The 19990-nt window shown below is 51.3% G+C and overlaps 7 protein-coding genes across 7 annotated transcripts; 5 read left to right on the plus strand and 2 right to left on the minus strand.

Annotated features, from left to right (window-relative positions):
• Window positions 1-5112: 5112 nt before the first annotated feature.
• G647_03378 (uncharacterized protein) lies at window positions 5113-5475 on the plus strand (the record flags this gene model as incomplete). The annotated part of the gene is made up of 1 exon (XM_008727723.1): window positions 5113-5475. One exon carries the CDS (start codon window positions 5113-5115, stop codon window positions 5473-5475), a length of 363 nt encoding a protein of 120 aa, XP_008725945.1.
• Window positions 5476-6835: 1360 nt separating this feature from the next.
• Window positions 6836-8690, plus strand: G647_03379 (uncharacterized protein; the record flags this gene model as incomplete). Its single annotated transcript, XM_008727724.1, has 4 exons — window positions 6836-7357; window positions 7406-8047; window positions 8096-8395; window positions 8448-8690. 4 exons carry the CDS (start codon window positions 6836-6838, stop codon window positions 8688-8690), a joined length of 1707 nt encoding a protein of 568 aa, XP_008725946.1.
• Window positions 8691-8817: 127 nt separating this feature from the next.
• Window positions 8818-10006, minus strand: G647_03380 (uncharacterized protein; the record flags this gene model as incomplete). Its single annotated transcript, XM_008727725.1, has 5 exons — window positions 8818-8997; window positions 9043-9142; window positions 9189-9346; window positions 9378-9787; window positions 9814-10006. 5 exons carry the CDS (start codon window positions 10004-10006, stop codon window positions 8818-8820), a joined length of 1041 nt encoding a protein of 346 aa, XP_008725947.1.
• A 483-nt stretch (window positions 10007-10489) lies between these two features.
• Window positions 10490-10741, plus strand: G647_03381 (uncharacterized protein; the record flags this gene model as incomplete). The annotated part of the gene is made up of 1 exon (XM_008727726.1): window positions 10490-10741. One exon carries the CDS (start codon window positions 10490-10492, stop codon window positions 10739-10741), a length of 252 nt encoding a protein of 83 aa, XP_008725948.1.
• Window positions 10742-11116: 375 nt separating this feature from the next.
• G647_03382 (uncharacterized protein) lies at window positions 11117-11713 on the plus strand (the record flags this gene model as incomplete). The annotated part of the gene is made up of 1 exon (XM_008727727.1): window positions 11117-11713. One exon carries the CDS (start codon window positions 11117-11119, stop codon window positions 11711-11713), a length of 597 nt encoding a protein of 198 aa, XP_008725949.1.
• A 1176-nt stretch (window positions 11714-12889) lies between these two features.
• G647_03383 (uncharacterized protein) lies at window positions 12890-14490 on the minus strand (the record flags this gene model as incomplete). Its single annotated transcript, XM_008727728.1, has 3 exons — window positions 12890-13171; window positions 13215-13677; window positions 13727-14490. The coding sequence occupies 3 exons, from the start codon at window positions 14488-14490 to the stop codon at window positions 12890-12892; spliced, it is 1509 nt and encodes a 502-aa protein (XP_008725950.1).
• A 2898-nt stretch (window positions 14491-17388) lies between these two features.
• G647_03384 (uncharacterized protein) lies at window positions 17389-19804 on the plus strand (the record flags this gene model as incomplete). The annotated part of the gene is made up of 3 exons (XM_008727729.1): window positions 17389-18425; window positions 18477-18653; window positions 18703-19804. The coding sequence occupies 3 exons, from the start codon at window positions 17389-17391 to the stop codon at window positions 19802-19804; spliced, it is 2316 nt and encodes a 771-aa protein (XP_008725951.1).
• Window positions 19805-19990: the final 186 nt, after the last annotated feature.

Here is a 19990-nt window from a genome sequence, read left to right on the forward strand (position 1 = left end):
ACGCTCATTGTCAGACAGTCTAGTTACACTCTTTCGTAGCCAACTCATGTCATCTACTCAGACCCACCTTTGAGTATCTTGTCACACCTAGCCGTCTGCTATACCTCGCCCCTGTGTCGTATCCCCCATACCCCTACTCGAGCATTGTGACTGGAGACCTGACCCTTACCGGTTAGTCGAAAGGAGCAGCGCTGACAATATAGTTATAAAGTAGAAAAGGTATTAATATACTAGTAAAGATATTAATATATAAATTAAGATATAAATATAGTTGTAAAGTAGAAAAGGTATTAATATACTAGTAAAGATATAGTAACGGTCGTAGAGTAAAAAGATATAAATATATTAAAATAGTTATAGAGTAGAACCAGAATTAATATACGCCTATAGAGTAAAAGAGAATACTAAGATAGAAAAGTAGGGCGTTAAGCCTAAAACCAGTATAATAGCGACAATAATATCTTAACCCCCTAATAAGATATAATAATACGGATAACGAGAGAGGAGAGCCTAACGGGGTATTTATCTAGTAAATAAATTATCAAGACTAAATCTATAAAGACTCTTTAACTGTACCCTAAGACGCTTAGGTAGAATATATTTAGGCCTTAGACTAGTAGTTCCTTATAATATATCTAGGTTTTCTATAATAAAAGTATAGTTTTTCTTTAAAGTATTATTCCCTTTCCTCTTTAGGAATCTTAGCGCCTTTATTACTCCTTTAGGACCTACCCTTAGCGTTACCTTTTTTCTTTTAGGCCGTATCTAGGTTTATTAATATAGGTCCGTAGTATAGCTCTCGCTACTTAAAGGTATTTAGTTTATAAGTCCCCTTTACTATATATATAGCTTTACTACTCCTCTACCGGCCCTTATAGAAGTCCTAGAGATTACTATCGATCTTAATAGCCTTTACTATTAAGTTAGCTAACCGTTAAGTTATATTATTTCGTAGCTCCTAATGAATTACGGGCTTTAGGCCTTCTTAGAAGATAGAGACTATTATACTATCGTCCTACTTAAGGATAGCGATAAGCCCTCTAAACTTAGTTATATATTCCTATATAGACCTAGTCTATCGGAGGTTTATAACCTATCCTTCGGCTTCTTATTCTTTATTCTATACACCGAAGGCGGTCTTAAGTTATTCCTTAAACCCCTTATAAGTACTAAAGATAGCTCCCGTATTAGTACTTTAATTAGCTAGTTTATTAGTGATATAGTCCCTAAGGTAGGGCCTAAACTAGGTTTCGGCGTCTCCCTTTAGATAGGAGCTAGTAAATAGAACCTTAGTAAGCTCGTCTAGGAATTTACTGGGGTTTATTAGGAAGAATATATCTATATATTAAAGGAAGGGGGTTAGTCCTTTCTACTCTTCCTTATAGGGCTTTAGGGCGTTACCTAAATATCCTTTTACCTCAGTAATCATAATAAATAATGTCGAGGTAAGAGGTGTTAGTTATAGAGTACTAGGTCTTATTAACGCGGTCTTATTTAAGGATAAGTGTAAGGCTTAGCGAGCGAGACTTTCGTTAGTAGGTAAAGAAGGTCTAGTGTATCTACTTATATATATACCTATATTATATTAAGGGTAGTAGCTAAAGTATTAGCGCTACTCCTTTCGACTAACTAGTAAGGGTTAGGTCTCTAGTTATAATACTTAAGTAAGGGTATAGGGGATATAATATAAGGGCGAGATATAGTAGATAGCTAAGTGTGATAAGATACTTAAAGGTAGGTCTAAGTAGATAATATAAGTTAGCTATAAAGGAGTGTAACTAGACTATCTAATAATAAGCGTATATATACCCGTATACCCTACACTACGCTCTCTAGTGCTCTATTACTCTACTAACAGAGCACCCTAGAGCACTAGAGCACGTCACGTAACCGTGTCCCTAGCCTCGCGCGCGAGGCTGCTCTTTCTGCTCCTTCGCCCTACCTTCCGTCCTTAGCTTGTAGAGGGTCGTGTACAAGGCCGTCCTATAATAATATATAACTCTCGCGCCTCTTATATAAGAGTCCCATCCTCCTCTTATACTTCGAGTCCTATATAACCTAGAGGTCTAGGGATACCTAATACTATTAAGACCCTTAACTATTACTCTCTACCTATCGCCTTAGGCCGTCCCTAACACCTTCACCCTTAGTAGACATACAGTTGTTTCTCCCTACAAGTAAACCTACTTAGACCGCAGACCGCCTCACGTAGAGCGATTCATAACACTAGGCCGGCCTCTACCTGCACTCCCTCGAGGTGTCCAATGACCGTGGTGAGTCTCCGCCGAGCGACTCGTGATTGGTCCTGTATCAGGCCGAGTGTAATATATAGCTGGGATCTTATGAGCCAAATCACTATATAGCGCGCGACGGGTTTGCCACTTAACATCAGAGGTCAGAAATGTGACACAGAGTTTCTGGCACACGACGTCAGTTGAAGAGCAGAACAATGAGCTCTGTGGTTAATGTCTGGGGGCATGATCTCCGTCCAACCAAACCTTTCTAGAATGGTGTATCCGAATGACCTCTTTCTATGCCCGCCAGTATCATGGGCATTGATCTTCTTAGGAGAGATAGCGTCCATTTCGGCGCTATATGCTCGCCTGTATGGCTGATCAGCCGACTTCCCACGTACAAGTCGAAATATCCGCATGGGCCGATCGGGAATGCCCGAGGTGGCCACTTTGGGCACAGAACAAATCTCACCGTACGAAACCTGATGATTTCCCGCCATACTCACGGACAGTGGCGTAACAAGGAGGGTCAAAGGCCAGATCAACCTTAATCGAACTACCTCTCCCGCCCTTGTGCGAAACAACTGGGTAGAAAGCATGGACACAGCCATGGCCGCAAAGCACAGTTCGCGTGATATTCTGCAGATTCCGACGCACCCGCTTGTCTCGCGTTCCTCATCCGCTTCTTGCTCGCTCTCCTAGTCATCCTGCAACCATCTTGTGCGCTGAACATGAAAGTTAACCCTTTTCCCAAACGATAAACATACAAAAGCCATACTTGCAATAGGTACAATTCCGAAATCTTGCCAGCCATCATCCATCCATGCGACCATCTGGGATCACGCTCGTCCAACGGATCTTGTCCTACCGCTATCTTGATGAGGAGGATCACAGGTGGCGGTTCTTGAAACTGCTCTTTCGCCCGGTCCATCTCGGGTAGATCTCACAGTAGTGCATCTCGGGTAGATCTCACAGTAGTGCATCTCGGGTAGATCTCACAGTAGTGCCTGCTAATTTTGCCGAGACAGTCCATGAACTCATCCTTGCAGTCCACGGAAGACACCCTTGCCGGACATTCGGCTCGAACTCGTCAGTAAACACATCAGAAGAGAGCCTACCGCTGTGGGATGCTATGTGTCCTCCAATCTCTCATCGTTGTGGGTGTTTATGGACGGGATCAGTGGGATGGAGTGCGTGTACAGAGAGCTCCGTCTGTAGGTGGAATATAGGAAGGGTGCCCACCGAGGTTTCAGTAACGACCACAAGGAGATATGCACCGACAGCCGCACCGTGCAACAATGGCGTGCTCCCGACAGGCAGCGCAGGCAATTTGGCGGCGTGACGAGCCTACGGCTACACTCAGCCCAGCAACGTCAGGTTCAGCAACGTGTCTAGAACAGGGCCCAGTCATGGTCAATGGACCCTACCAAGCATGGGAGCCAGCGTATGGTCTTCGTGGCTCTATAAAGCCAGCCGGTCACCTTTACCATCCTCTCTCACCTTTGACCTTCACTCATATCCTATCCCTCACCAGCTCGGGTCAAATCACTCAGCGGCGTCCGGCCCAAACTTCTCAACTCTTAAAACTCCCTCACACCAATCCCTGATCGATCAGCACCTCCATCGTGACTTGCTTTCGCCCTCACCGTCGCTCTCATCACCGCATTATGATGGGCGCCGCCAACCGCGCAAAGAAAGCCACAGCCGACAAGCAAAAAGCCACATACAAGCGAATCCTCCACACCCTTAACGCAAATCCGGTGCCCTTGAACAATCTACCACACCGTCAGTGTGCCTTTCTCTTACTCATCTTCCCTTTGTCTGCTAAACACGGCAGCCACCGCACGGGGCGAGGACAGATCAGATACGACAAGCGAACTCTCTAAACATTGATTTGACCTCTAAAGCACGGATCTATCACCTGTAAAGTATATAGACTTATTAATCAGAACACAACCTATCTCAGTCCGCTTAGCCATTATTCTCCGATGCCTCTTACCAGCCTGCGGAGACGGAACAACTTCGATATATTAGTTCTAATTCAATAATGTTGCTCCAAGGCATGTTGGGGAGCAACTGGGGCATTAGAATTCCCCCCCCCCGGAATCGAATCCTTTCTCAAGAGACGACGCTTTTGATCCTATGGTCAGGTGGCAATGTAGTGTTTGTAGCCGTGCATCAGCTCAGTAATTAACGGAAAGGGTTGTCGACTGGGGTACCGAGGGTGCGCAGGCTGCGGAGGGCGCGGAGGGTCCCCTCCGGCTCACCTGCCCTAGAGTGGCCTTCCTGTCTATTAGACGAAGGCACCTAGCTGGGCGAGGCCACGCGGGGCAGGGGATCTCACCCACCTGGACGCTCCACTGTTTGGCAGGCTTGGACACACGGCTTCATCGCAGGTGTGTGCATCACATCTCCTTTTTGACAACCAATGCAAATGCGCAGACCAACAAAGGGAGGGCATTGCCCTTGCTGTCAACGGCAATGTACCATGCAGGGGCATATGCAGATCGATTCCTGGCGAATGGTGATATGTAGCTCGAGAACTTCGAAACCTGAAACATGGAGTGTCGCGGCTCAGGCGGTATCAATTCAGGAGAACCTGCCAACACCAGTCCCTCGAATGCGGATAGGATATCGCAGACACCCTGAAAACCCAATGCGTGAACGATGAGCGCATTGTCAACTACAGGTAGGTTGAATAGAAATGTATATAGCGTTGGCATTGTCAGCCCATTCTTCTGCCGCAACCACACCGCACTCTCACACTCTGACCTTCATTCAATTCTTGCGCGCAGGTCGTGCCTCGTTCATTTTTAGATCACATCACTTCAGTCGCTCCTTTTCCTCAGAAGTACTCGATCGCCATCACACGGCCAACATGCGCTCCTTCTTCCTGCTGGCTTTTGCCATTCTTCCAGTCCTCTCTGTTGCTCAACGAGGCGGCGGAGGTCGAGGTGGTGGGTTCAACAACGGCGGCGGCTTCAACCGCGGCGACGGCGGAAACGCTCCCAACACCTTCATCACAGTAGCTTCTGCTGCTCCGGCTGCCGCCACCTCTGCCGCTGCTGCTCCTCCTGCCGGTGGCAGCGGCGGTGGTGGTGGCGGCGGTGGTGGTGCTGCGACTGGAGGATCCGGCGCAGTACAAGCCTCACTGATCCCTCCATACGGGATCACTCCTGGTGTAAAAGCCAATGACGGGACAGCAAACTGTGTCGGCGAAAGTGGAAAAGCCATTCCGTGAGTCACCTCGAGCAGTGCAAGCACAGACTCTGACCTTCAACAGATGTACCTGTCCACCACCCGTGGACGACCTAGTCACCGCCGTAGAGGCACAAGTGGCAGGAGGAGCATCGTTCCCAACAGGTTCGTGTCGCATTCAGTCATCTCGAAGCTCGGTTGCTGACAACATCCACAGGCAATTCGGCAGCAGACGAACTCGCACGTCTAAACACGTGTATCGTGGCGCTGCAGAATGTCAACGGAGGACCCGGTAGTGGCGTCGGATGTCCATTGGTTAGCACGACTTGGGCTGCACTTCGAACGCAGTTGCAGTCTGAAGCATGATACCTGGAATTCATCGAGCAACGTGGCAGTCTTGCCAACCCGAAATGGAAACAGAATTGGTTTGATATGTACGATCGATTTCACGGGAAGCGGGTGCGCAGGACTTCCTCTTGGCTGAGTCTGCCGTAGACGGTTGCAGAACTGCTGCACGCATAACGTCGCTGAATTCATGAACCGTGTGGCGAATGTCGCTCGACTCGGGGAATCTTAAGCGCCTTATCAAACACATCGCGTTTCACGATAAAAGTCTTCCAGCCCACAAATGGAAGGCCGCACTCGACCATGTGCCACTGTGGAAACAACCTGGATTACCATCCATCATGACGCGATAAAGTCCCACCTTTCATCGAGAACACAAAATTGCATTATGCGATGCGATTGCATCGTCCAAAGTCAATTCGAGACCGCTTTCCCACCCTGTTACACTATGATCGGACGATCTCTTTACCGCGCGTCGATGCCAAGCCGGGCCCATCTCACACGACATCTAATCAGGCGGAATCGTCCCCCAGTTCAAATCTATGACCAGTCGATTTCGGCCCAAACCGTGTAAAGCTGCAATCTTGATCAGCATCTTGCTTGTCGGAAAGGACATCCGTCGCCACTCACGGGATAAGCTCATGTCGCGCGCCAACCTTCTCTCCCGCCACGACCTCGAAACTCTTGGGTGACTCCAGCACACACGCGACGTTGCGTAGATCGCGGTCGCTGCAATTGGTCGACTATCGCATCGCAGCTTTTGTTGACTTCGATTCGCCAATCGTCGGCTTCAACCACGATATGAGCTATCCGTTGGCGTGCCGTCAGAGACCATGGTTCAGTAACGGTCCCTTGAGCTCCAGATGCCTCGTGTCTTCCCGGCTCCAGCTTGGGCTTGCCAAACGCCTCTGAGCAAAACGGTTATATTTCCGCCCACAGGTCGCGATCATGGACCTTCTGGTTTTGGTCCTGGTAGACCGCCAGTCCTTGCGGATACACAGATATAGCAGGTACGTTTAGCACAATCTGTGACAAGTCTTTGCTCATCGCCAACAGCTATGGACAAGCCAGTCCGCGACTCGACCCTCGGTCTTGAAGGACCGATTCTGCCCAACGAGAAAGATGCGTCACACCTCGACACTGACAATCGCCGTGCTCCTCCTGGACCGCATGTCCCCATCTACAACACCGTTGAACTCGCCTCCGAGACTGACCTGTCGTTCGGCAGTATCCTAAAAGGAACTGCGGCAAGACCACTCACCAATTTCGAAAAGAAGGCTGCGCTGATCAATGCTGAGTTGGACAAGTTCGGATTGGGAAGATACCAAATATGCATATGGTTTCTGTGCGGCTTCGGGTACTTCCTCGACCTCGCCTGGTCGCAGGGTGTTGGCTTGATCGCTAGCGCCGTCTATCAAGAGATGAATGTGCCTGACAATCAGACTGGTACCATCTGGTCTTGCGCAAATGCTGGTCTGGCTATTGGCGCTTTGACCTGGGGAATCTTGGTCGATATCATTGGAAGACGGTGGGCCTTCAATCTCACCTGCCTGATATGCTCTGTCTTTGGGCTCTTGCTCGTACGTGTCAGAAGACGCTTTCTCGAAGGTTGTGGCTGACTTCGACAGGCTGCTCCCAAGTACAACTACGGCGCGATTTGCGGGATCTACTTCCTGGCCTCTCTGGGCCTTGGCGGGAACATTCCCATTGACGCAACTATCGCCCTCGAATTCCTCCCGCAGAACCGTCGAAACCTCGTCTCCCTATTGTCAATGTGGCAACCCATTGGTGTCGTGGCGGCTAGTGGCATCGCATACGGAACAGCTGCTAAATGGAGATGCGATCCTACTCTTCCCTCTTGCCATGCAGTTGCGGACGGTGAAGCATGCTGCACGGTCTCCTCCAATATGGGTTGGCGCTACGAAGTCATTGTACTTGGCTGTATGACTTTGGTCGTCTTCTTCCTGCGATACTTCGTCTTCCATTTCCACGAGTCGCCAAAGTTCCTCCTGAGCCGAGGCAAGGAAGCAGAGGCCATCGAGGTACTTCACAAGATTGCCAAATTCAATCATGCGCCGCCTCCCACTTTGAGCATAGAATATTTCCATGCTATTGACGAGGCGGCTTCGCAGGATTCTGGTCCCAAAACCACTGCAGCATTGAACAGGAATGTCCTTAAGAATTTCGTAGCCAGCTTCAAACACTTGAAGGGACTATTCCTCAACAGGTTACAACTCTTCATCTGGGTTCTCTTGGCGATCGCTTATATGGTACGTCTTCTCGCGCGCGTGCATCGCAATGGCTAAGATATTCTGTAGGGTGACTATTGGTCCTTCAACTTGGCAGGGGCATACCTTCCCATCATTCTCCTGCGAAACAATGTCAGCAGCGGTCAGGGTACTGTCACAGACACGTATCGGCAATATGTCTACATCTACCTCCCAGGTATTCTAGGCGCTGTCGTTGCGCTGATATCTGTTCAACTGCCTTTGGTTGGAAGAAAGTGGTCACTTGTCTTTTCCGCCATCTGTCAGGGTCTCGCTATGGCAATGTACACGCAAGTCAAGACAACCGCTGGTTATGTCGGTCTTAACGCGTTTGAATACATCATGCAGACGGTAGGTGCTCTTCGACCCTTTCTCCGGAGTCAGTACTGACATCTGCTCGCAGTACTTCAACGCCGTTCTGTACGCCTCCGCCCCTGAGCTCTTCGATACGACGTACCGTGGTAGTGCTACCGGCATGCTTTCATGTCTCGGAAGGTTGGCTGGCATTGCGGCGCCGTTCGCCGGAGAACACTACCTGGGGGAGAAGAGCTCGGGTATATTGTGGCTTGGTGCCGGTGGTATCTGGCTTGCGGCATTTACCATGGTGTTCCTGCCTGTCGAGATGAAGAACAGGCAAATGTTTTGAAGTAACCCGATGCAATTCCGCCTGAATACAGCTTGCTGATGGCCCACAGCCGCCTGGAAATTCGATTGCAACAGTCCACAACTATCAACCTCAGCATGTCTATCAGGTCCTCTTCTCACTCCCCATGTTACTCCAATTTTGTTGCCTGCACGACAGTGTGGATTTCCTGCTCCACTTGGCCTACATCGATTTGTGCTTTTCCTCTACGAACCAATTCAACATCTGGGACGTTCGAATGCTTGTGTCCTTCGAAGATAGCATCGATTTCCTCGAGTGTTCGGCCTTTCGTCTCTACCCAGAACACAGCCTGAAGAACTAGCGATAGATCACGGACTCAACAGGACTAACTTACGATAAGTACCACGACGATGATGTCCCACGATCCATTCACGATATACATTTTCCAGCCGATGTTGTTCAAGCCAATTGGTATGATGAAAACAAGGAGAACACTGTCAACATCAGTGGGTTGACTGACAGGAGAGAGCTTTGACCCACGCAAGAGCATTCAGCATGAACGAAGAGACTGCAAGTCCATTCGCGCGAATCGCATAATTCATGACCTCGTGCGGGTAGAGGTACAACAATGGCGTCCAGGCAATGGAGTAGAATCCCTGGAACAGGAACATGACTGCCACGTCCCCGTAGACCAAGCTCTTCGAAGCGCCGTCAGGATCATCGGCGTACAGTTTTGACAATCCTCCAATGGCTATTCAACACGCCGACTCCCCATGTTTGACACTTGCTCGGAAAAGCCTCAGATAAATACACACCACCACCGATTCCAGAGATTGCCGAGCCGAATCCCAGGGTTATGCGTGCGACCACAAACATTGCGATGTTTTGGGCGGCAGTCTGAAGTATAACTCCCACAAGCGTCAATGCCGAGCCCCAGAACACAGCTGGACGTCGTCCGAGGCGATCTGCAATGATCCCCGAGACGAGTGGGCCGAAGAAGCCACCGATGAAGACGGAAGCAGTGTTGAGAGCAGTGGTCGCAGGGTTCAGATTGAAGTATTCCGTACACGAGGGCAAAATGTTGAGGCCGTTGAGCATTGATCCATCATATCCGCCAGTTTGCTCAATGTCAGGGAAATCTACAATGCCGAAGACAAAAACTCACCGCCGATTGCACCATCGAACAGATCATCAACAGGGCCGAGAGAGTCAGTGTTGACTCTGGGACCCAAGCCGGAAGCCAAGTGCCTGTCGGGGTCTTTCGCAACATTATGTCTTTGCAATATCACTTTCAGCCTTGTGGCGGAATTCAAATGAGAGGTGCTCAGACTTTGCCCTGAGGTGAATCGCTCTGACATTGCGAGGCAGGCTCGGGTGATAAAGAAACGACTCCATGACTTCCCACTCGCCTTCCCCCTCCATAAGGTGGTATTTCTTGCTCTCTCCAGCGACACTAGAGTTGATAACCACCCGCAAAGATGAGCCCAATACTCTGCCTACAGAGAAGAGCGAGTCGATCGAATAGGCGAAGCTTTGTGCAAGCTGCACTGTAAATCCTCGCTAGCTACGGGAAGACGGCACAAAGCCTTATCCATGACTGCAAATAAGCGGCGAGACACCTGACTTGCATTTGATAAGCCACTTCTGGCTGACCCACGCCTTCCACAAAGAGCCACACCATGGGGCTTGATCGAACCAACTTTGCGACTCGTTAAACTGGAAGGACTCGCACAGGACGTCCTTCCACCGCTTACGCCTGAGATGCGAAATGCGACAAAGCGAAATAACACCACGACCAGCTATTGCCGTCGCAGGTCTTAAGTATCCGTTTCTCAGTCGAGATGCCCCCTCTTGGGAAACTGGCAGACTGGCATGGCGCTCTAATCGGCCATGCTCTGCCGGGTGGTATCGTCACCCGTTGTGCCTTCGAAGATCTGGCAGACGAGATTATAAAGCTGCTCGAGGCAATTATCTCTTCAACCACAATCCATGGCCTGTGGTACGACATACATGGCTCCATGTGCGTGGAGGACTCGACGACGTCGAGGCGGAACTTCTTCGCCGCATTCGAAAAGCCATTGGTCACAGCGTAGTCGTGTCAGCATCGATGGATTTGCATGGCAACGTAAGTCGTGAACTTGCACATCAGACTGACTTGATCACATGCTACCCCACAGCACCACATGTCGACGTGCGCGAAACGAAGGAACGAGCTTGTCGGAATCTGGTCGAGCTTCTGACAGAAGCACCTGGTGGTATGACGGCTTACGGATTGCCCAAATTGCCCACCAACGCGTGGGTTCCCGTTCCAGTCTTGCTTCCTGGCGAGCAGACTTCAACTCGAGTCGAGCCAGCGAAGCACATTTACGGGCGCCGTGCCGACCGCAGCATCCCAGCATGGAGTTATCGATGCTGCTATATGGGTTGGCTATCCGTGGGCAGATGAACCTCGAAATCGAGCTGTCGTAATGGTGACCGGCTGGGACAAACGTATGGTCAAGAATGAGGCCGAGAACCTCGCGAAGATCTTCTGGAAAGCACACGAAGACTTCGATTTTGTCGGACCAACAGGCTCTTTCAGCGAATGCATAGATGCAGCTGTAGCATCAAACAAACATCCCTTCTTCATCAGCGACTCGGGAGACAACCCCACTGCCGGTGGAAGTGGCGACATGACCTGGGGCTTGATTCACGTACTGGATCGTCCCGAGTTCAAACAGCCTGCCGGCCCAACAGTGATCTATGCCAGCGTTCCAGGTGCCAAAGCAGTGAAGTCGTGCATCGAAGCAGGGATTGGTGCTACTGTGACGGTCACCGCCGGTGCCGACGTTGACAACGTCCACTCTGGTCCGATCACCGTCACAGGCCGGGTACATGCCATCAAACACGGTGACAGAGATGCTGGGATTGAGGTTGTACTGCAGGTCGGCAGCGTCTTTGCCATCCTCACCCAGATGCGAAAACCGTATCATCACGAGCACGATTTCACTGATCTTAATCTGAAACCTCGCGAGGCGGACATTGTAATTGTCCAAGATTGGTTACCTAGAGCCGGGACTGCATGACATGGCGGCTGATTGGAGGCTTGCACTAACTCCAGGAGGAGTTGACCAAGACTTGAAAAGGCTGGGACATCATCGGATCCGCAGACCAATGTACCCATTTGATGAGTTCCACGAGACCCCGGATCTCAGGGCGCGCTTGATCCCGACGTCGCAGGAGCAGCTCGTGGGGTTACATGGCTGAGAAGGAGCCTCAAATATCCATGTTGCTCCAGCTTCGAGGTTGGGGGCGTCACAGAATAATGCAGGCAATCTCCATCGTGTCGGCTCCCTTTGAGGACAGATCTCTGGTCGATATTCACTGAGAAGCGTAGCCGGCGGCTAACTTCACCTGCCATTGTGCTACTAATAACACATTCTTCAAGCTGTGACAGATAAATCATATCTTGAAACTCTGCCGTCCACTGTGTGAGACCTTCGCACCACCGTCAGCCTCCTGTCGAGTCGGTCTCTGCAGTGGCCTCAAGCGCGGGACAGCTTTTGAAAGCCGGAACCCCTACTTAGACCCGGGCCCGCCAGGCTCTCGTGGGTGGAAGCGTAGAAGTAGCTGCATGGATACGATGGACTCCTGAACAACCCGCTTCTTATCCATGGCTTTGGCTGATCTTGGACAAAAGACCGCTCAATGGATGGTCAATTCCCCGGCCGTCATTCCTGTGAGCCGTCATTCCTGTGAAGCTGTCGCTACCGTCGGCATTGCCACTTTTGCAGTCCAGCTCTTCTCACTGTTCCGATTGATCCTGCAGTTGGCAATACAGTTCAAGTTGTCAACCCAGGTAGGTCACTCTTCCGGTGTTGTTGAAACTCCGGCTTCAGATGACCAAAGGTTACTGACTGCTGCCACCCTCTAATAGCACCAAAGGCTGCAGCTATGTAAGGAATCCTCGAAGATGTGGCCGTTTCCGGCCCGTTTGCCATCGCTCAAATTGCTGCGGCCGGTGGCTATGGTCTCGGAGTCATCAGTCGTATCGCTCATAATGGTGTAGTTGCCATTGCCGCTGGAGGTGCTACCGCTGCTTGGATCTAGTTGTGTCACATGAAACAAGCAATCTCGGAAGAACGATTCGCACCTGCCCTGCCTTTGTGCGAAGCAACAGGGCCGAGATCGGTTAGGAACAGGGTTTGCAGTGGTGCTGGTCGCGACGACAACCTGTGGTGACATGGGGACAGACCCCGTTTTCAGCTGGGGGATATCGCCTCTTCTTCTTCTTCCTGGTACTGAGAACTCGAAATCTTCATGTCGTTCCACATGGTTTGTTGAGGAGGGAGCTGAGATTCAAGCATTCTCTTCCGCAATATAGCTAGGAACTGCGACTCTGGTCCTCCAACATGAAGTAGAACCTTCTCCAAGCAATGGAGTGATTCCCTGGAATCTCTCAGTAATTTGCGAGGGCCGACCGAGGCAGGGGCGCACAGTAACACGTCAAGAAGGGAGTCAGCCATTCGGAAGATCTTGAGTTCCTGCAACCATTAGGTCTGACGGTAGTCTCTTCGCACGACTTACCATGCCATATCCGTGGGGCTGCACGGACTTCCAAGCCACCTTATCAAGCACCAACAGCATATCCTGTGCAATAGTCGCCGGAAGTAATGCTGAAAAGGCCTGGTCTTGGGCTCGGCAGGATACCGAGAAATGTGCAATGGTGAACTGCCACAAGAGAATCCGAATCCAGTTTCTCGTTGTTAGTAGGTCCACCCTTTGCGATTCATCGAGGTCTTTGCCCGCATCTTGTTGTACAAGATTGTGCTGTAGATGAGATACTTTGGCTTTTGCGCGAATCTGCAAAGCAGCGTCGCTCAGTGAAGCCGTGCAGCCAAGGATGTCGCCATCGAGAAAGGAGAATAAACGTATCAAGTTAACGAACGCCGGCATCGGAGCGCTGTCGTATCCGTCCTTTGGATTGGCATCTGGCAGATCATTGATCGGTCGCAACGTTATCGGCAGATCATTCTGGATGCAATACGTTCTGCAGGCGTTTGTGAGTGGGGGCTTCGAAGAAGTTCCGTTGAGCAAACCTTTCTGACACAAACAAGATCCAGTACACCCGTAGTCGTAACTGCTTGTCCCTGTAACTCAACCCAGCATAAGATTCGGTTTGATGCAGCTTGAGGCCATGCGCGTATGTGAGACTTTCGCGTAGGAAGAAGCCAGCCGTACGCAGCTTCTCAGCATTTGCGAAGTAGATGTGGAGAAAGAACGAGGTCAGGAGGGATGCTATGGTGAAGTGCTCCTGGTAGTCAAAGAGTCGCCTCAGTCTCTGCGACTCCGCCGCCAGCTTGAAAGACGAAACGGAGTAGTCCAACGGACCAACATGCTCCGGGAGACGCAATTGCGCAATGACGGCTGAGCATAGAGCGGCTGCAAGTGAATACGATTCATAGTCGTCCCGATTGTTTCTGAGACGGCCGACAAGATCATCGTAAGAAACAATCGGCCAAACCGAGTACAACCGCTGGCGAAAGATCTGTAGGAACCTCTCATAGACCGCAATGGGGATACAAATTGATTGAAGCGCTGCGGGACTCTCGCTGCCCTGCTGCAGGACAGAGTCTGCGGGCTGAGTACGGACGGGTTGCTGGCTGCCACCCTCTTGCAGTATCTTCTGGAATTGCTCGATCTTCAAGCTGGTGCCAGGCCTAGGGCCCTTAGGACCTCTTTTCCGTCGTACTCGGAGAAAGGTGCAGGAAGTCAATCGATGACTGCACTCGAGGCAAGGCTGTCCGCCAGCACATCGCACCCTTCTTAGTGCGCATCCATCGCATGGATGTGAGGTTCGCATGTTGTGATCCGTCAGCCTGTCGGGTCTCGTACATCTACCACTGGGAGAGGTCAACCGGTGATCAACTTTTGGTGCAGAACAATGACCATCAAACTAGGTTTCCAACCTATGAAGGAGGAACATAGGCGTGGACAATTCCCCGCTCGTCATGGCTGTTACGAAGCGTGCCACGCTCTCTCAAGAACAACAATCCTCCAGCGAATAATGTCCAAGCATGCTCACTCGATGGTGATGAGAACAAGCATGATTAGTAATGCAAGCAGCATTGTGGGTGCCAGGCTGGGGAGGTGTCACAGAAACTGTGGGGATGCGTTTGTGGGAGCTGGTAGGCGGCATCGTACAGCCATAGCAAGACGGAATGACGGAATGCCCTGATCACGGAAGATTCTCTCAACGAAAGCGAAGTCATGGAGCCGGCCATCGCCGGCAGAATTGAGCAGAGCAGGACGACTCCACAAATAGTTCATAACCTCGGCATCATACTGCAAGGTCGCTGTGAGTTAGTTCAGAAGAACACCGAATTCCCTGATTTCACTGGTGGTCCATCTCGCTGTAACGGCGTCGCCACAGCATTTGTATAAGGGCACCGACCAGGTACCTGCAGGATGAGAATGTCAACAAATCCCCGTAACATTTCACTGCTCTGTCCGTCACACCGGTATTGATCCGGCGCCATCTGCAAGGTCTCATATTCAACTAGAGAGTTACGGGCCATGGCCGAGCAGCAGAGAGCTGGCTATGAACACTGATTGTGAGCATCGTATGAGAATAACTTAGCCTCTCAGCCTTCGGCACATCGCTTGTGTAGTGTACCTGGGAGGTTTTCGAGCAGTGGGCAGATCATACTCTTTTCCATCATGTATGGTCTATCTGAATCATCTCACGAACCTGGGCACGAGTCTCTGACTTCACACCAACTCGATCATACGTGGAGTCAATCGACTGCGACAGTTTCTACTCCAGCATCGTAACAAGATGCTCCGTCAGAACGGTTCGGTGGTCTCAATGCAGGGCATTGGTCAACTGAAGGCCTTCGGGTTGCAATGGGGAGTAACAACCGATGATGAGCTTGATTCACGGTTAAGCTTCGCGCGAAGTAGACGCGCTGGAACGGGACGGTTGTAAGAGAGACAAGGACGAGAAATTGGCTGTGCAATACTCCGCACTGTCTACTCAGTAGCGAGCGCACCCCTGAACCGCGTGGAGCATTGAATTATTCATAGCAAAAGCAGGCCCACCGGCGCAAATTGCAGAGGTGTTGGTACCTCGTAGAGGTTGGACACAGTAAGGAGTATGGGCTTGCATGCTGGCGTACGCTAAAACGCCAAACCACATCGAAGCAATTGCAGCCACAGCTTGTTCACAATGTTAACACCCGGCCACGCGTGTGATGGAAGTCACAAAATGGCGACGAATTTTCTCTGGCGCTCCTCAAGCAGGGAAACGCAGAGCATGCGATTGCGGTGAGAAGGATACTCAGTTGTAGCTTGGACTGGCCGAGCGCTTGAAGATGAAACCGACCGTCAGCCTGGGGTGTCAATCATGCCTACAGAGACACTTTTTCACATTGCATCTCCCAAATCATCCCGCCTTCCTTCCCCTTTCACTCGTTCGCTTGTCCCGACGGCGCTCAGTGGTGTGGTTGTCCTGGAGGATCAATGGAAGGGAAGCAGTGATGCAGGAGGATTGCACTGAGTTCCGTCTCATGAGCATTGGCAGTCAGCATTAAGTCGCGAGTGGCTGGAGGAACACGGGCGAGTGGTATGAGTGAGATGAAACTTGCCCGATCCTCCTCATCTCCTTGACGGGCAGACGATGCAGATGTCCAAAGAAGCTTTTGATGTTGCACTCTCACAAACAGCGAATTGCCCATACTCGGTAATAGCGTGAGTGTCGGGAGGCATTGTGCTGACTGGGGCAAATGCGCCGAGTCGTCATCAGCGATGGAGGCACATCATGCGAATTGGTGAATCCAGCTCTGAGAGAGTGTGAATATGTGACTCTCTGACAGCAAGCTTCGGATTGTTTGTGTCTGATCCCCTCCGCTTCTTGGATTTCAAGCACCATCTTGCAGCTCAACACGTGTTTACGATGCACGCGACCCAATCCCAACCCCGAGAATCCTCCACCTAAACCCTCTCCCTTGTCAAATTTCATCTCTGATCCTCCTGAGTCCCGGAGTTCTAACCATGGTAACCCCCCTGTTTCGTCTTCACGCCTTCTCGCCTTTCCAGACTTCGTCTCCACCCCCGACTGTTGGCGCATTCAAGCAATTGGCTGGCTCCGCGCCGGAAAAAAGAAGCTCAAAAGTCAAGACCGCTCCCAATTTCCACCAGCGCAGGCACTGGTGAACTCTGGAGCTCAATGGAAATCCACTCGACTCACCACCATTCCCCTTTCGCTTTCCATCTACCCCTGACACGGCGCTTCCCTCAACATTCTGTCGCTGTGGCCCTTCTCGCGCGTGAGCTTTGGGATTGTGAACGCTGATGTGGCTGGCCCCTCATCCGTGTCCAAAAGATTGGCAACTCGGTCAAGGCTCATCCTGCAGCTTGACCAGAAGATCCTCGCCTTTTCTGCAGCCTTTCCTCATCGAATGAAATCATCCTGTCCCATCCACTATGCTCATCTGGGACAGGTCTGCACCAGCTCTCTCGTCGATGGCTAGCTCGCAAATCAGTTTGGCGGGCCGGAACCACATCCTACGGCTTGCGGCAGTCAGATCAGGCTGGCTAATCTCTGATGGCGGAATGGCCCCAAACTTCCACGGTAGAGTGATATACAAGCCCTACTTACGCCGCTTCCTACTACTTCTTCCTCTTCTCTTCTTTAGCACGCATCACATTCCTTCAGTCACTCCTTTGTGCAGGCATATCTGCCTGCGTCCATTCGTTCGTTATGCGTTCTTTTATTTTCGTCGCCGCTGCTGCTGCAGGCCTTGCAAATGCCCACGAGTCAGCGACATGGACCTCCGATGTCACAGTCACCGCAACCTCCACCCGAACTCACACGTTCTGTCCTGTCACGCAAGCAACAACATGCGATGCTGCCGACGCCACCGATGTAAGCGGTAACCATGGCCATCACGATGGGAATGGAGCCAGCAACGCGCAAGATGCTTGGTGGTCGATCTGGCAGTCGCAGAAGACGAACTACGGCGTCTGGGATGACTGGAACACGGCATCCGAAACCGCCAGTGCCACCGCCAGCGCAACGACCACTGATACCGGGTCAGGAAATGGAGGTCACGGTTCCGGCCCAAGCAGCAGCTACTCGTACAGCACCTCTGGCTCAGGCTCAGGACCATCTTCCAGCTACAGCTACAGCTACACCCCATCCTCCAGCACCTCGGCATCGGCCACTTCTACCACCAGCGCTGCGGGCTGCCCAACATACACTCCTGCCCAAAACGCGACGTATGACTACTGCAACTCTGCTTCCGACCGATCGAAGTGGTGCGACGAGAAGAGCATCAAGTCTGACTACTACACCAACGACTATGATACCGGCGTCACTCGCGAATACACTTTGGAGATCACGAACACTACCCTGGTCTACGATGGGACGGGTCCCAAACTCGCATTGGCTGTCAACGGCCAGGTCCCTGGACCTGTCATTGAGGCCAACTGGGGAGATACTGTGAAGGTCACTGTCATCAACAAATTGCAAGACAACAGCACGTCTATCCATTTCCACGGTATTCGCCAATTCGGTACCAATGACCAAGATGGTGTTCCGGGTGTGACCGAGTGCGGCATTGCTGGAAACGGTGGCTCACGCACATACACATGGAAGGCCACCTCATATGGTACTTCATGGTACCACAGCCACACGTTTGCGCAATACGGTGACGGCATTCGCGGCCCTATTGTCATCCACGGACCTGCTACCGCCAACTACGACTATGATATGGGTACGGTCATGATCGATGATACGTGAGTCCTTTCCATCCCTGTCTGATCAAGCTCATCTGCTAATTGTCTCAGTTACACCAATACCGCTGCCGCTCAGGCCGCTGTCATTGCCCACTTCGGACCCGGTGGTTCGTTCAACACTCTGTTCAACGGCAAGAACAAGAACCCTGACCCAGTTGGCCCCGGTGGCGCTCCTTTCTCGTGGGGACTCAAGCCTTGCAGGAAGCACTTGTTCCGCATCATCAACAGGTTGGTTCTGTCGTCCCTGGGGGAAATTATCTGGCTGACCGTCATGCAGCTCTACGCAAAACAGCTGGATTGTTAGCTTCGACTCTCACAAGATGACCGTCGTTGCCGCTGACTTCGTGCCCATCGTGCCATACACGACCACCACTCTGAAGATCGCCAACGGTCAACGATACGACGTCATTGTTGAGGCTGATCAAATCCCAAGCAGTTACTACGTTCGTGCCGTTATCCAGTCCGGATGTCCTTCAGGTGGTGCCAATTCTGGTCTCGGCACGGCCAACGCTGTCATCAACTACGAGGGTGCCACTCCGGTCACGCCCATCAACAACACTCCCATCACGAACGTCACGGCCAACATCTGCCAGGATGAGCCCCTTGCTTCCCTTGTGCCCTTCCTCCAGAAGCCTGGTGGCAGCGCTACCGCTTTCCAGGCGTCTGCGTCCACCATCCCCGCTGGCTCGGTCACCTCGGTTGCGACCAACGATGATGGCACTGTCTTCCAATGGTACATCAACAACGCTGTCATCAACGTCAACTACAGCCAACCGACTCTTAAGACCCTGGCTGAAGGTGGCTCTAACGATCTTATCAGCAACTCCGTCATTCTCAACCAGGCTAATACTTGGGTCTACTTCGTCATCCAGAACCAGTTCTTTGCTTCTCATCCTATGCACATCCACGGCCACGACGTTTCCGTCCTCGGCACTGGCGTTGGCACTTTCACCGCCGACATGATCTCAACCCTCAACTTCGAAAACCCCACTCGTCGTGACACCGTGATGCTCCAAGGTTCTGCCGGTCCAGGGAACCCCGCTGGATACACGGTCATTGGCTTCGAGACGGACAACCCGGGTGCCTGGCTCATGCACTGTCATATCGCCTGGCATGTTGATGGTGGTCTTGCTCTGCAATTCGTCGAGCGACCAGGCGACATCACGACCGGTAAATATGTCGGCGATGACTTCAAGGGTGAATGCTCTGCGCTGCAGGAATACGAGTCTAGCAGCCCACAAGGCGCCAAGTTGTCTGGTCAGTCTGGCTTGAAAGCCCGTGGTTACTCTGATGAGTTGGACTTTGGACTGTGGAACGGTGGTGCCAAGATGAACATCGAACAGTACCGCAAGCGATACGCTCACCGTCACGCTCACTAAATGTGACTCGGCAAGCTGAACGTGTATTTGCATGCAGCAGCAGCGGAGAAGTAAATAATGGAGGAATCGGTAATGCACAATCCATGTATGCTAGCTTTTTGTTTCGCATCTCATGTCCATTTCATTTCGAGGTAGGATCTCTGGACATTTGAACATAGGTGATGAGAGCAACATCATCGCCGTCTT

The sequence above is a fragment of the Cladophialophora carrionii genome (genome assembly GCF_000365165.1).
Source record: "Cladophialophora carrionii CBS 160.54 unplaced genomic scaffold supercont1.3, whole genome shotgun sequence".
NCBI lineage: Eukaryota > Fungi > Ascomycota > Eurotiomycetes > Chaetothyriales > Herpotrichiellaceae > Cladophialophora > Cladophialophora carrionii.